The 15,240-nt window shown below is 50.0% G+C and overlaps 1 protein-coding gene across 1 annotated transcript in view; it reads right to left on the bottom strand.

Annotated features, from left to right (window-relative positions):
• The window catches only part of LOC146866403 (serum albumin-like), a 315,538-nt gene extending 300,874 nt beyond the window's left edge, over positions 1–14,664 (bottom strand). Inside the window, exon 1 of the mRNA XM_085636473.1 lies at positions 14,554–14,664. Within this exon, the coding sequence (XP_085492599.1) occupies positions 14,554–14,626 (73 nt within the window). The 5' untranslated portion in view covers positions 14,627–14,664. The remainder of the gene's footprint in view (positions 1–14,553) is intronic.
• Positions 14,665–15,240: the final 576 nt, after the last annotated feature.

Raw genomic sequence — 15,240 nt, 5'->3', positions numbered from 1 at the left:
AGCAATAAGCATGAACACTGTCATTAACAATCATGTGAACTTGTAACTGAACATCCCCCCTCCCACCCTCACCCCACCCCCCTCGCAGGGCCCACCCACCTAGAGGTTTATCTAACAACATCTCAATCAGGGGTATCCTCCCGTCTCTCCCCCTGCCTGGGGGATTCAATCCCCATATGATTAACATCTGTCAACACTGTCTGTGTAGAATTTGGGGAGCTCCCCCCTATCTCCTGGATCATTAGCCCCCATGCCTGCAATACTTCCGGGAGTTTGGCATCCCTCCTAGTGCTGCGTATATGCCCCTCCTCCACTAATGCCCATTCCTGCAGGTCCGTCTTCCAGTTCGCAACCAGCGGCCCACTCTGTTGCAGCCAGTGGATTGCTATTCGCCGCCTAGCTATCACAAGTCCCAACACCAGGAACTTCCTGCTGGTTTTACGTTTAGGGTCCCGGGGAATCAGTCCAAGGAGACAAGTACGCAGCTCTAGGGCAACTCTCCATCCTGTTATTCTGTGCAGGTTCTCTAGGATAGCTGTCCAGTATATCTGGATCTTCGGACACGACCAAACCATGTGTGGAAAATCTGCCTGTGCATAGTGGCATCTGGGGCTCCTTGGATCCCTCAAGCTATCAATAGTGTGTAGGCGCTTGAGTGAGAGGTATGTCATGTGGACCATATTGTATTGTATCTGCTTAAATCTATTGGACACCGCCACCTTACCTACACCCTCGTGATTTTTTTCCCACTCCCGTGGTGTGATCTCCTGTGGGCTCAAATCCTGCCATCTACCTTCTACTTTAAGAAGTGCACATTTTCTGTCTTCCCGTAACGCCCTGTACAGGTGAGTGACAAGTTTCCGCCCTCCCGCCATGGCTATCATCTTGACCAGACTATGGGTGTGTTCCGGGGCTTCCAGGAATGTAGGCCATAGATGTCGTGCTGCTGCCGCTATTTTGGCGTATTGCAAGAATTGCCCCGGTCCCAGCTCAAAAGATTCCACTGCATCTTGGTATGTTATAAACCATTGGTCAGGGTATAAGTCTGACAACATAAGACAACCTCCCGTCTTCCATTTGTCAGTAGACATGACCCGGTAAATGTGCGCGAAAGGTGGCATCAGCCAAAAGTCTGCCTCCGGGGCAAACGGTCGCACCTGTATAAGTCGTCGAACCACCCTGGCCCAGATGGCAACCAACAATCTGCCCAGTGGAGGACATTGGTCCTATCGCCCTTTTGTATGCCAGAGAAGCACACCCAGCTGCCGATCCCCATATGTGTTCGCCAGGAGCGATCGTTCCCATGAAGGGTCTGTATTGAGCCAGGCCACTGCGTGCTGTAATTGGGACGCGAAATAATAAAGTTCAAGGTCCGGGATTTCTAAACCGCCCCTACCCCAAGTACGTTTCATGACTTCTATGCTCACCCGACAATGTTTTCCATTCCACAATAGTTGTATAAGCATTGCATCGAGATCCTTGAAGACCTGGTGTGGGAGTTCAAAGAAGGAGCCCTGCATTGTGAAGAGACATCGAGGCAACACCACCATTTTAATCAAGGCAATCTTCCCCATCAGCGAGAGCCTGAGTGTGTTCCAGAAGGCAATGCTGCCTCGGAGACCTCTAAGAATCCTCCCCATATTATGTTGGCAAAAAACTTCTCTGTCCCTACTGATCCAGATCCCGAGATAGCACAACGTATCTGACACCCATGGAAGCCCCAGCTCTGGGAGTTGAGCCCCGCTCCTCCCAGCCTCCGTCCCAACCGGATATAGTTGTGATTTAGTGTTATTGACATAGAGTCCAGAGGCCTCGGCAAACTGACCCAGAGTCACCAGCAGTATTGGAAACAAGTGCGTTGGCTCCTGTAGATACACCAGTACATCATCTGCATACAGTGATACGATATGTTCCATGGCCCCAATTTGGATACCCTGCCCCTGAAGGACCCTACGGAGATGGCACGGTAGTGGCTCCATTGCCAGGGTGAACAGCAAGGGGGAGAGCGGACACTCCTGTCGCGTCCCCCTGGCTAGTGATATCGCATCTGAGACATAGCGTCCCCTACAGACCCTCGCCACCGGCTGAGTATAGAGAAGTCTCACCCAATTCACAAACCCCTCACAGAACCCCATTTTTAGGAGCACCTGCCATAGATAGTCCCACCTGAGCGAGTCGAACGCCTGGACTACCAGGGTGTTCCGTTTGGCCCTGCCCTCTAGTGATTGCATGACATGGGCGAGACGGCGGATATTCCGCAGCGCGTTCCTTCCTGGAATAAAACCGGACTGGTCGTCGTGTACCAATCGCCTGAGATACGGAAGTAATCTGTTGGCCAATACCTGACTAATGATCTTAAGGTCTACATTGAGCATTGAGATTGGCCTGTAAGAGGCGGGGAGTAAGGGGTCCTTCCCTGGCTTGGGGATCATCACAATCAGCGCCTCACGCATGGAGGCAGGCAATACGCCAGTCTCACCGGCCTCCAAAACAATGTCCAGGAGCCTAGGGACCAGGACTCCCCCAAACTCTTTATATAGCTCCGCGGCCATGCCATCCATTCCAGGGGATTTAGCTGTTTTCCAATGGGCGATCGCGGCTCTCAACCTCCTCCCCTCTGAAGGGTTCCCACAGGGATTCCTGACTGTCTGGGTCAAGGCAAGGTAGATCCATCTCAGCAAGGTAGGCTTCCAAAGCCTGTGGGGTGACCTTGGATTTGGGCTCGGAGTATATTTTTTGTAGGTGTGAGGTGAATACTGCATTAATCTCATACTGGGTATAAACCATTCGGCCCTGACCGGCTTTAAGGGCCAGTATGGGTAGAGGTTGAGTCTCCACCCTGATCAAGTGCGCCAATAGGCGCCTGGCTTTATCGCCCTCAATGTACCATTGACGCCTACTCGTGGTCCTATTGTACTTGTCCAGTGACTCCCATAGATCCCCTATCATTTGTCGCTGCTCCGTCCATTTGGCCGGCCCCTCTGGGTCTGTGTGAAGTTCTACCTCTAGGGTCTGTAAGCATTTCTCCTGTTGTTTTAGGTCCCGCTCTAACACTCTCCTCACCCCCACCTCCGTGGACATACATATCCCCCTCAACTCCACTTTCATCGCATCCCATTTGAACGCCCTTGAGCTAGCCGTGTTCCAATTCACCTTGAAATAGCTTTCCAACCCTGTCGCGATCGCCTCCTTGTAAACCGGGTCCGTCAAGGCTTCAGTATTCAATCTCCATAACGGTATTTTGGAATGCGGGCGGCCCAAAGTGTAGGCCACCAGCAGGCGGGAGTGATCGGATAGATATCGGATCAGGTACTGTGTCTCGAGAATCCGACCAGCCACTGTTTCCTGAATAAAACAATAGTCCAGCCTGCTATGCGTATTAGCTGCCGGAGTATAACAGGAGTATACCCGACTATCGGGGTTACGGTGCCGCCATATATCTAGTAGGTGATAATTATTAATCATCTGGAGTATGGATTCCCGTGTCTTGGGTTTAGCATCTACCTTTGGGGGGTGCCTATCCCGTTCCCCATCCAAAGCACAATTAAAGTCTCCTGCTATAATGAGTTCCATGTCGGGTGTCAGGTCTAATTTCCACAGGACCTTAGCCAAAAATTCCCCATCGTCGGTGTTTGGAGCATAAACGTTCACTAAACACATGTGTCTCCCATCCAGTGTCCCTTCCACCACCACGTATCTCCCATCGGCATCAGGACTACATTTTAAAGCCTTAAAGGGGACTCCAGGCGCCACCCATGTAAGTGCCCCCCTGGCAAACCCCGAGTAGGAGGTCGCGAAAAACTGGCCCCTCCACCGCTGTTGAACATACTTCAGGCAATCCCCCCAAAGGTGCGTCTCTTGTAGAAAGGCCACACTTATCTTATATCGCCTAAAGTATGTTGCTATCCGAATCCGTATGACCCTGTTGTTGAGCCCCCTAACATTCCACGTTATAAGTTTATAGATCTGCTGATCGCCTGCCATAAATAGAGAGTGTCGGTTGTCCGCAATACCAGATGCAGAAGTGGTAAGAACCCCAATGTATAGTTATGGGAACCCCTCCGTCCCCTCCGAAGGCTCTCATGACCTCTGGTGACCCGGCATAGAACATTCCCCTCATAGAACTATAAAACAAAACAATGTGAACCTTCCCCCCCACCCACAGGCAGTAGAACCTCATTCGTACAACCCAACCTAGGTCTGAGAACTCAGGACTCCGCCCCATAACCGCCACCCTCCCCTGAAACCACCCCCCAACAGTGTAAACAACAATGACAGTCTACAAAAGGAAGAACCCCAGTCCTTGTTGTACAACCAAACTGCCCGGTACTGCGCAGCCCCGCCCAACCAGCGGCCTAGCCGAGTCGGCACAGCACACCACAGCTGGGATACCTAGACTGCAGTGTGGCGGAACAGCGCCCCCCCCAACAGCTACGCTCCCAACCCACTTATAGTCCCTGAAATTGACCCCCCCCCACAGGCGCTCCACAGTAGAGTTAGGTTACAGTAGCGATGAGGTCCTTACTTACAGCATCTAGTGCACCCCGCCAACCACCATCCCCCAATTGGCAGTTCCCATACTTGCAAATATGTGGCTCACAAGCCACCAGCTAGTGGGTCTGCAGTGCCTTCCGTTTCCGATTGAGTTTCTTGGATGAGGCATAATGGGGAAAACTGATTTTGCGTCGGTATGCCCCCCAGCTCTTCTCTCAGGGTGCCATCCGGCCCCACCATGATGCGACCTCCGTCTGGTGTCCCCTGTGGCGCGGACCGCTGTCCTCCAGTGCGACCAGGCTGAGTCCGCTGTCGACCGCTCCGTCTCTTCCGTTCCTGCCATCCTTGATGTTGATCTTGCCCCTCCAGGCCCATCGAATCCATCCAGTCCGTGGCCTCCTGCGAATTGCTAAAAAAGAGGACCCTGTCTGTATACTGTACTCTGAGCCGGGCTGGAAACATTAGGCTGTATTTTATATTGAGATCTCTCAACCTCCTCTTGACCCTCAGATAGTCGTTCCGCAAGTTTTGCACCTTTTTCGGGTAGTCCGGGTAGATATGGATCTCTTGGTTCTCAAACCGGGGGGGCTCATTCTTGCGGATGAACTGTAGGATCGCGTCCCGGTCTCTAAAATTGAACAAACGAGTGATCAGAGTTCTAGGCGGGGACCCCGGTTTCGGGGAGGGGCCAAGGGAGCGGTGGGCTCTTTACTGCAAACTGTTGGATAGTCGAAGACCCGGGAGGGTGGATCGGAGCCACTCCTCCAGAAATAGGTACGCTGCCGGCCCCTCCACCTTTTCCGGAAAGCCCAAAAAACGGAGGTTGTTTCTCCTCGAGCGCCCCCCTGCATCTTCCGCCCTGTCTTCAAGATGAGAGGTGTGCTCCTTCAATGCAGACACCGTCGCTTGCAAGTGTCGGACCTCCGCTTGCAAGGAGGTCAAGTCCCCCTCGTAGTAGTGACCCGATCCGACACCTTCCGTAGGTCCAGGCGCAGGTGATTGATGTCCATGGCCATACCATCCATCTTGGACTCCAATGCCGCCCGTGAGTCTCTAATGGCCTCCAGGATATCTGCCTTATCTTGCGCTGCCGATCCCTGTGGCGGTCCCTGCTCAGGGTTCGGTCTGGTGCGCTCCGCCGCGTTGAGACCGGTACTGTATATTGCATGATTTTGTTTGATTGTGCTCCTCTAAGGGGTCTATCTTTCCCCATTTCCAGTGCGAGCTGGTCAAGAGCGTCCTCGGGGCCCTCCACTCCGTAACCCCAGGCCCAGAAAAGCCGTCACGGGGCAACTCGGGCCCAGGAGGCGTGTGTGTGGGTCCCTCACTGCACCCTAGTCTATCATTCGGCTGTGTTGTATCTGGGTGCGTGTCCTCCAGCGCTCTGCACTCCAGGCACTAGGGCATCCGAGGGCTGTCTCGAGGGTCGCAGTCCAGCCTGGGTCCAGCCGCGGCCCCCCGAGGCCTCCTACCGTGAATATTGGGTGGTCACTTCACCGACCAACAGGGCACCACCCACCATTGGCAATGGCCCTGGGAGTTTACGGATCGGCCCTCTTTAGGAGTGCGTTGTCAAGTAGAGGTCCAATCTCCTCTGCTCAGCAGCCCGGTCACACGGACCGCCCGCACCGCCAAACGGCCCTCCCAGGTGGGAACACAGCCCTAGTAGGCCAGGACAGGCCCCTTCGATGCACCGGGCTCGCGTGGAACGCACTCCCGGGTTGCGATGGGTCAGCAAGTCCTTACTGCGTCACCTCTTTGGAACTCAATTCCCTCCGGACCCCTCAGTCCACCAGGCAGGTGTCGGACCTCCGACGGCTCCGCAGCAGAAGTGACTTCAGCAGGGCCTCGTCCCCTCTTCCTTCCGCCGTCTAGAGGAGTAAGGCTCAGGCGTCTCTATTCGTGGGCCCCCTTCACTACACCAGGGCCCGCTCCCACAGGTCGCGCCCCGGTGGCCCCAGATCCCACCGGGAGAGGCTCAGCCCCTCCGAGGCCCCGAGGTCGCGTAGAACTCGGCCCCAGGCACTCCGCCAGGATTCAGCAGGCCAGTCCGTGCAGCACCTCACCTCCGGGTAAAATCCTCTGGGGGGGTCCCCTACAGTGCAGCAGGAGTCCCGGGTCGCGATCGGGCCCGCAGCGTAGGTCCGCACAGCAAGGCCGACCCAGAACAGGTGCCAGGAGCCGTCCTTCAGGCATTCGCGGCCCGCGCCGCCATCCCGCAGGAAAGGGGAGCCGCCTCAGCTCCAAGGGAAATCAAGTTGGTTTTCCCCGGTCCCCGGCAAGCGGAACCGCACGCGGTTTGGATCCTCGGGACCAGGGGGGGTTCCGACCCCTGTGTTTTGTAAAATGGGCGCTGTTCCGCCAGGATGGAGGCAGGATTATGCCGTATAGGACAGGAGCTGCGCTGAACAGTGACTAGCCCGCCATGCGTCCACCGGACGTCCCTCATCGCCATACATACATACATAGCAAACAGAGACGGCACTCGCAGCCCAGACCCGCCGAATGACTGGGTACAAAAGGAAAAAAGAAGGTAGTGAGTTGGGGCCTAACACGCAATCAGTGTGAATACCAAAAGAACAATTTATGACCCCAAACCCTGGAAGGGATGATTTATGACTACAAAAGCAGCAAAGTAACGAACTGTCATAGGATGATTTATGGACCTGTAAGATGAGCAAAATGATTTATGGCAGAATTGGTGTCAGTCCTTAATCAGGATCTTTGGCCAGGGTCATAGCATGATGACCAGGGCACTGCACTGAAAGAGCCGCTTTGCACAAGTCATGCAAATAAAAACTGCGGCCAACAACGACCACAATATAACAAGAGACAACGTGTGTTGGCAATTCATTGTGTGTATGTAAGTAATGGTGCACATCAGTTGGGAGTGGGCACAGTGAGGGGGTTATGTATAATACTGACCCAGTATGTTTGGAGATGGCAGAAGCTATGAAACTTAAGGTTTATGTACATGTGGGAGTGTTTACATGCGTGTTAAAAAATCTGTGGGTTGTAGGCTGGCTGGAGTAGTTCAGATTGTGGCCCTTCTCTGAAATAGACGTAGTTTGGTTTCACCCTAGAGCGTGGGTACAATATGTTCCACAATCTGGGCCCCTGAAGTCTAAGGGGCAGATTTACAAGCCCCTTGCGCATCATTTACACCGCCGTTGCGTCACTTTTGTGACGAAGCGGCGGCGCAAATCCTGCGCCATGGTGCGGGGTACTTACATGTGACGCATCTGGGAGATGCGTCGCGTTGTAAAGCCCTGCGCCACGTGTAGGCATTCCTGCGCAGGGGGGGGGCGTTCCGGCGCAGGAACGCCTCCTAAAAGTGGCTGAGTGAAATCTCCAAGATTTCACTCAGTCACTTTTAGGCCCGTGCTGCGTCAAAACCCTGCACCTGCCTGAAGCAGGCATAAGGATTGACGCAGAATTAGCAAGATAGGGCCCCCCAGAGCATTGCTGGAGCTGCGTCGCGCATACGACGCAACTCCAGCAATGCGCCACGTTTACGGCACAGATGCGTCACGCATCTGTGCCGTTTTTGCCCCATGGTGCGCCGCATTATAAATGCGGCGCATCCATGTTGGTGGAGCTGTGACGCACATTAACTGGCGCATCCCTGCTGGTATGCAGGGATGCGCCAGTTATTGTAAATATGCCCCTAAAGGTTTTGGCTCCATGTTTTTCCATGTGAAAACTCATTGTAATATAAGGTGTGCCTTACTGAATTGCAAGTGTGGGTTTGGCATGTATCCTCGACCTTTTTCTCTAATACGTCTTGTGCATGGTGCAAAGGGCTTCAGCACACCAGAAAGAACTGTAAAGTGAAGAGAGCCTCAATGAAATAGCATGTGGTTGTAGAACAGGCACCCCACAGAACAGTCCAGCTGAGAGAGAGCAAGATTGCAAGACAGCAGGCATGGTTGGGGAGGCGGCGGGAGAGCAAAAGCATGAAGGGAAAGAGTAAGTGTAAAATGATGGAGGCACCCTGCAGAATGTGGTGGAATGGCCCTGAGGCGCCCATACCTCACAGAAATGCATGGAACTTGGAATGAAAGGGGGCGCCTTGGGGGTGGGAATGCCAGGGCCTGTGTAACGCCCATGAGAGAGCTGGCGCATAGTGAGATGGGTGCTAGCAGGTACACGAGGAAGCAATGTGGTGGGTGAGGAGCAGAAGGCGAGAAGAGAGTAGGCATGAACGGTGAAAGCATATGGGTGAGAGAGATGAGCAAAGGCATTAAAAAGGTAGAGAGCAGGTATGGAGAGGAGAAAGAACAGAAATGAGCGGGGAGAGAACTGGAAGAAAAAGAGAAAGAGAGAGTGAGAGAGAGAGGAAGACAGAAGGAGAAGCCAGGAGGAGACGAGAGAGATAGCAGGGCGACAATGGGACAAAAGACCAGGCATACAAGAGGGTAGACAGGCAGGTAATGGCAGTGAGAGAGCAGTCTCGTACGAAGAGACAAGAGAGCAGGTACAGAGGGAGCCAGCAGACAAACATGGAGGGGGCGCAAGCAAGGACAGGGGGCAGCCCGTCAAGCAACAACAGGCAAAAGCGGTCCATGGAGAGACCACAGAGAAGGAGGAGTTGGGAGGGGGAAGTGATGTATGGAAAGAGCAAAATTGAGTCAGAGGTGCTTGTAGGGATTGGAGGGAAGAACCGAGGACTCAATACCTGGCACTGCTGCAGGATAATAATAAAATGGTGGCTCGTTGAAGCCAAAGTTAGCTGCTCCCTCCCATCTGACAGCTGTACCCTATAGCTTCCATATTTCTAAAGTTGACAGTTCAGATGCTGATGATGGTGGGAAATACTTAATCTCATTATTTTCTTTTGTTTCATAAACAATCTGAAAAGGCATATTTTGCACTTGCATTAACTGATTTATCAAAAGTAAAGATTTTCACGGGTTGTATTTAAGCAGTGTCTTTGGTGCTGGAGAGCTCATCGCAATTACAATATATTTTGTTTTATATAGCGCCAATTAACGCAGTATTGCTATCTCTAAGTGTTGTAAATAATAAGCATTACTGTTAGCCATTTTAAAGGTCCTCGTTGTATTGACCTTAGAAGCTCAAAAAGCTGAGTTGCCTGGAGCGGATTTGACGTCATGCTCACACATCACACGAGTCATCATGTACTTCTTTTAAGAGAAAAAATCCATAGACATCCAATCTCTGCCAAGCTGTCATCAAATAAAATAATCTGTAAACACTTTTGTAAAAAGATGTATAAATGGTATTGTCAGTTAATAAAAACCATGACAATACTAAATTTGAAACAGCACCATAATATATGTTTGAAACAAGGGATGTTTCAGATGCAGAATCAAAAAAGTGATTGCATCCGACATTTCATATTAAATGCACATAGTATCTTTACTGTTAAAACAATCGCATGTATTTCACTTAAAAGATAACATTAAAAAAAAGTCAAATTCATCTACAAGGCTGAAAACATCGTTCAAACAAAGAACTATTCAAACACTTTAATACATTTGTATCCAGGCACCTCCAGAAACAAACATGGGCAGAAACAATAGGCCACGGTTTATCATGATTTTTGTAAAACTTTATTATGGCAGGATATGCCAGAACCTCAACATTATAAACAAAATGCCAGATAGAAACATATTTGTTGGTCTAAAAAAGCACACATTTCCATGGTAGTCTCTAGCACTTAAAGGAACTACTTTTTGTGAAGATGTATGTATTCCTTAACCCCTTCGCTGCGGCGCGAATTTCGCCGCAGCGCTGGGGGGTTTGGGGGCTTGACGGCGCCGCTGTGCTCATGACGGAACCACGCCGTCATGAGTCACGGGTGAGCTGTGCTCATGACGGCATGGTTCCGTCATGACTCCACCCACTGCGCTAATCGCCCGCACAGGCGGGGAATTAGCGCTGCGTGGGAGGAGCGGCCGCCAACGGCCGCAGCATGACGGAACCACTCCGTCATGAGCACACGGCGCCCGTGGCTCATGCCGGAGTGGTTCCGTCATGAGCGGGGAACGGGTTAAGAAAGGGCAGAACGTTGTCACTCACAGTGAAGTTAGCCAATGGCTGATGTGGGCTGAGCAATTGCCCCGTACTCCATCCTATAGTGGGTGGAAGAAGAACGTAACTGACCAGTGGATGACGAGGGCTAGCTCAGAGACGGTTAGAGGCATGGGCGAAGTGGGCTCTGGCCTAGGGTCTCAGCCTTTAAGGGGCCCCCTGATAGAGCAAACTCTGTCCTGCAGAGTCACGCCCTGATGGCCTTGAATAATTCTTAACCCCTTCAGCGCTCATGACGGAGCCACTCCGTCATGAGCCACGGGTGCCGTGTGCTCATGACGGAGTGGTTCCGTCATGCTGCGGCCGTTGGCCGCCGCTCCTCCCACGCTGCGCTGATTCCCCGCCTGTGCGGGCGATTAGCGCAGTGGGCGGAGTCATGACGGAACCACTCCGTCATGAGCACAGCTCAACCGTGGCTCATGACGGAGTGGCTCCGTCATGAGCACAGCGCCACCGCGCTGCCCCCAAACCACCCCCCAGCGCTGCGGCGGAATTCCCGCCGCAGCGAAGGGGTTAAACAGATTGTTTTAAATACCGTTTTCCTTTTATTTATTTTAATATGAGTGATGTGCAAGAGTCTATTACAGACACTGTGCAGGGAAATGTTATTTTGGTGGTCCATGCAACATCCATAAAAAAGTTTACTTTTAGATCAAAACGGGACCTCATATATGAGAAATGAAAGGGTTTCACAGAGATTATTTACAGTAATACTAATGAGCTGCTGCTGTGTCACAAAATTGAAAAAACACACCACTATCCCTGAATTTTAGGTGTAAATACATTTACCATTTGAACAAGTGTGTCTGTGCACTCTCAGTGACCTGACCAAAGAGGGCAAGAAAGAGCTGAAATTGGATCATAAATTCAAAGGTGTTCCCAACAGGGGCCCCCAAAATATGTTTGGCCCAGGGCCCAGAAAATCCTTAAGATGCCCCTGTGCTAGCTGAAAGTGAACAAGCATATTATGTATATAACGTAAGTAAAATCAAAGCATCTTGGCTAGCACCACACCCAAAAAAGCAGTGATTTAAAAAAAAGTCACATTACTTATAAAGTAGGAATGGCAGTAGTGTACGTTAACAGTGACAGCCCAGTCCAAATACCAATTTGGAATTTCACTACTAAATTATTATCAGCCCTTGTTTACATCTAGGTATATTTAAGTGAGCTTTTCCCAAGCATCCATTTGGTGCAGAATCTTGGGTCTGCTTTTGAATGAAAGAGGGATTTAAGACACAATTTTTTCCCAAGTGATTGACTTCTATTATATCATTTTTTAAGATGTGTACGTATCTCTGGTAGGCGAACTCAGAACTCTAATTGGTTAGTCTGCAGAATGTCCTCTCCATTAAAATATGCAACAAGTTGTGTTAATCAAATTCCATTTAACATTAGTCAACACAATAATATTCCCCCCCCCTTTATTTTGGCCAAATTTCACGCATTCCATACCCTGGTATCAAGGTATTCTAATTCTTCATGAGCATGCAGCGGTTTACAGATGTAGCCCTCATTCAATACATCCTGAAAGCCCCTAAAAAGAAATTTTGGAGCAAATAAATCAATTGCGGGCGCCAACCACCTTGCATGTAGAGGGAGGAATGAACTTGGGCAGGATATTCCCCAAAGACATAGGGTGTCAAGCTTGCGGTAGCAGTTTCAGATACAGGAAAATGTAAAAAATGATCCCCTGACACTTTTAATATGGGGACACAAGGGTGGATGCGACTACGCGCATCCCATAGGGCAATCATTACTGTTTCACGAGTTAAGCAGTGGAGCCAAAGCTATCAATGGCAAGAGCCAGCAGACCCAGTAACTTCTGAAATACTAAGATCAGCCTCTGTGGGTACTCAGCTTTATCTCCCAATTACCTCACATCGATCCACTTAATAACGCAATGCGCACCTCATTTTACCCTGAAAGGCCGATCACTAGCGGTAGGATTATGGTAGTGGGAACATAGACTTGCATATAAACATCTCCTGGGTCGCGTGGCATGGCACTACAGCACCTGATCTGTTTTAATATTTCAGAAAACAGTGGGCCTCATTTAAAATTTGGAGAGAGCTGAAAATTTCCACTTTCTGAAGCAATTTCTGTTTACAGAGTACAATCTACTGGCTAAATTTACCACACCATAAGGATATTATTTTCAACGACCTTTAGCCAGGTGATTCGACTGTGCATTGAGAGTTGCCTTCAAAAATTGGAGGATTTTCAGTTCCTCAAATCTCTAAGAAAGATCCAGTGCCCCAAGTGACAGAAACTACCATAAACCTTCACCCATCTCCACCTCCGTCCATGATGATGGTCAGAATCTCACGATCACTTTTACCCAATGAACACTAACCAAGGCTCTTCGGTGTGCCTTGGATCCAAAGGCTTAATTTAGAAATGGGGGATAAAGGACCACCATCTGGTTCAAGTACTAAATCTGGAAGCGGATCCACCAGTGCAATTCCATAAATACTTTTTCCACTTTAATACTTCTAAAAATTGGAAAATGAGAGAATTTTCCTTTGTCAGCCAACTCTAAGTAGTTGGGGCATTGGTCTGCTGTCTGCAACAACTTGCTAGACAGCGGTAACAAGAGGGAGCCGAGGGGGCTGTATGAGCCAGGTTTTACAGAGTCCTGTGTTGCAACTTCTAAATCTGCTTTTATGATATCTTCATGAAGAGGCAGGACCCGTCAGCTGCGACTAGGTACACCATATATTTGAGCCTCTTGGAAAAGTATTCCAGGACATTGTTTGCTCTACAAAGAAATGTTCTTGTACCAGAGAGTAGCTGGCATGATTTTAGTGAACCATGCCCACCAAAGCTTCTGACAGGACTGACCTGGCCCAGGGACAGCTAAAGGATATTGGGGTCCCTGAGCCAAATATATTTTGGGGGCCCTTGTTTGGAACAGCTTTGAATGTATGATCCTGTTTCAGCTCTTTCATGCTCTCTGTGTCCAGATCACTGACAGTGCACAAGCACACTCGCCCAAATTCTTAATGTGTTTACATCTAAATTCAAGGATGGTGATGTGTTTTCAATATTGTAACAGGACAGCCGCTGCCTAATGTTACTGCAAATAATCTCTGTAACACCAGCTCATTCTCATATGTGAGGTCCTGTTTTGATCTAAAAAACTTGTTTATGGATGTTGCATGAAACAAACACATTTTCTGCTAAATGTCTGTAAATAGATTCTCACACGTAATCCACATTAAAAGTAAATTAGAGGAAAACGGTATTTAAAACAATCTTTATAAGAATTATTAAAGGTCATCAGCGCAAGACTTTCTGCAGTACAGAGCTGGCTCAATCAGGGGGCCCCATGAAAGGCTGGGGCCAGGGCCTGACTGGTAACCGAAACCGGCCCTGGCAAACTGCTCGGCTGGCCCCCAGGAGGGAGGAGGGGGGGGGTGCGGCTGAGCTGTTTGCTCTGACCGGTTTCGGACGATTTTGTTACAGGGGCCGATATTGCCGGCCCCCTGTAACAAAAACGGCCCCTACGGGACCCAAGACCGGCCCCCACCCTAGCGGCCCACCGGGGAAATGCATGGTGCCCGCTATGGCCAGTCCGGCCCTGGCTGGGGTCCTGGGCCAGGGCCCACTTCCCCGAATGCCTTAAAACGTCTCTGCCCTGGGCCACACAATGTGATACTATGGTATTGGGATCCTGCGGCCCACACCGTGTACATTCAATCAGTGGACTCCTGGAAAACACTGGAAACTGTGATATGAATCATTGACAATACATATGCTTGAACTTGCTAGACTTTCATGAAGCTGCCCACACCTGGTATAAAGACGGCCATCCCAACCCCTGTCAATGTCACCATAGGTGCATGCACAAGAGATTCCTCTCCCTTGGATGCCGTTCTATGCATAAATATTGGGAAAGTGTGGCTGACTAATCCTGTACTTGAAAAACAATAAATATATGCGAAGAAAAACTATGAATATGCTACCCCCAGCCGAAGGGTTTAGGTTTTGTCATCTTACCTCGCTTGTGGAGGATCCTGGATTCGGCGAAGCTTAGTAGAATTACAAGTGAAATGATAGTTACCCACTTCATGGCTGTGGATTTTTGGGGCCTGGACAAAACAGAAGCCTGGCAAACCGAATGTGCGGGGTTTCTTATATAGGATTTTAGGACTGTAGCTGTCAATCAATGTTTGGCTGAGAGAAGCCCGTGATTGAGTAATTGTTGCCCTGCTGACTCCTGGCAGATCTTCCTGAATCTTGGCAATAAATTCTACTGATAAACAATGGGCACCGGTCCTGTTTGTGTGCTGGACCTCCTCGTTTGCAACATGCCCAGGTATTCAACCTTCCGCCCACACATTTTTGCAAATCCGCTTATCTCTGTAGAAATAAAAGAGCTCAGCCAAGTGCCCCACTCGCCGCTACCAAGTTCCTTGCCCTTGGGAATATGCTCAGCAGCCAAACGCACAAACGGACACTGCCCGCCGCTTTGACTTTCTTTTTTTTTTTAGTTCAAAGGATTTTATTGTTATTTGGGAATACAAAGAAAGGGGAATAAAGAGGTACGGGGTATTTATTATTGACAATCACGATAGGAAAAAGACTAGTGAAACAGCATAGTTTTCAAGAAAAGATCTAAATATAAACATCCGAATGTAGATCTAAAGACATTTCTGAGTACAGGAACAGTGCTTAATTTGAGCC

This window comes from Triturus cristatus, chromosome 2_1 (assembly GCF_964204655.1).
Source record: "Triturus cristatus chromosome 2_1, aTriCri1.1, whole genome shotgun sequence".
In the NCBI taxonomy this organism is placed as follows: Eukaryota; Metazoa; Chordata; class Amphibia; order Caudata; family Salamandridae; genus Triturus; species Triturus cristatus.
The sequence above is the reverse complement of the archived record's forward strand: the minus strand, read 5'-3'. Positions and strand labels throughout refer to the sequence as shown.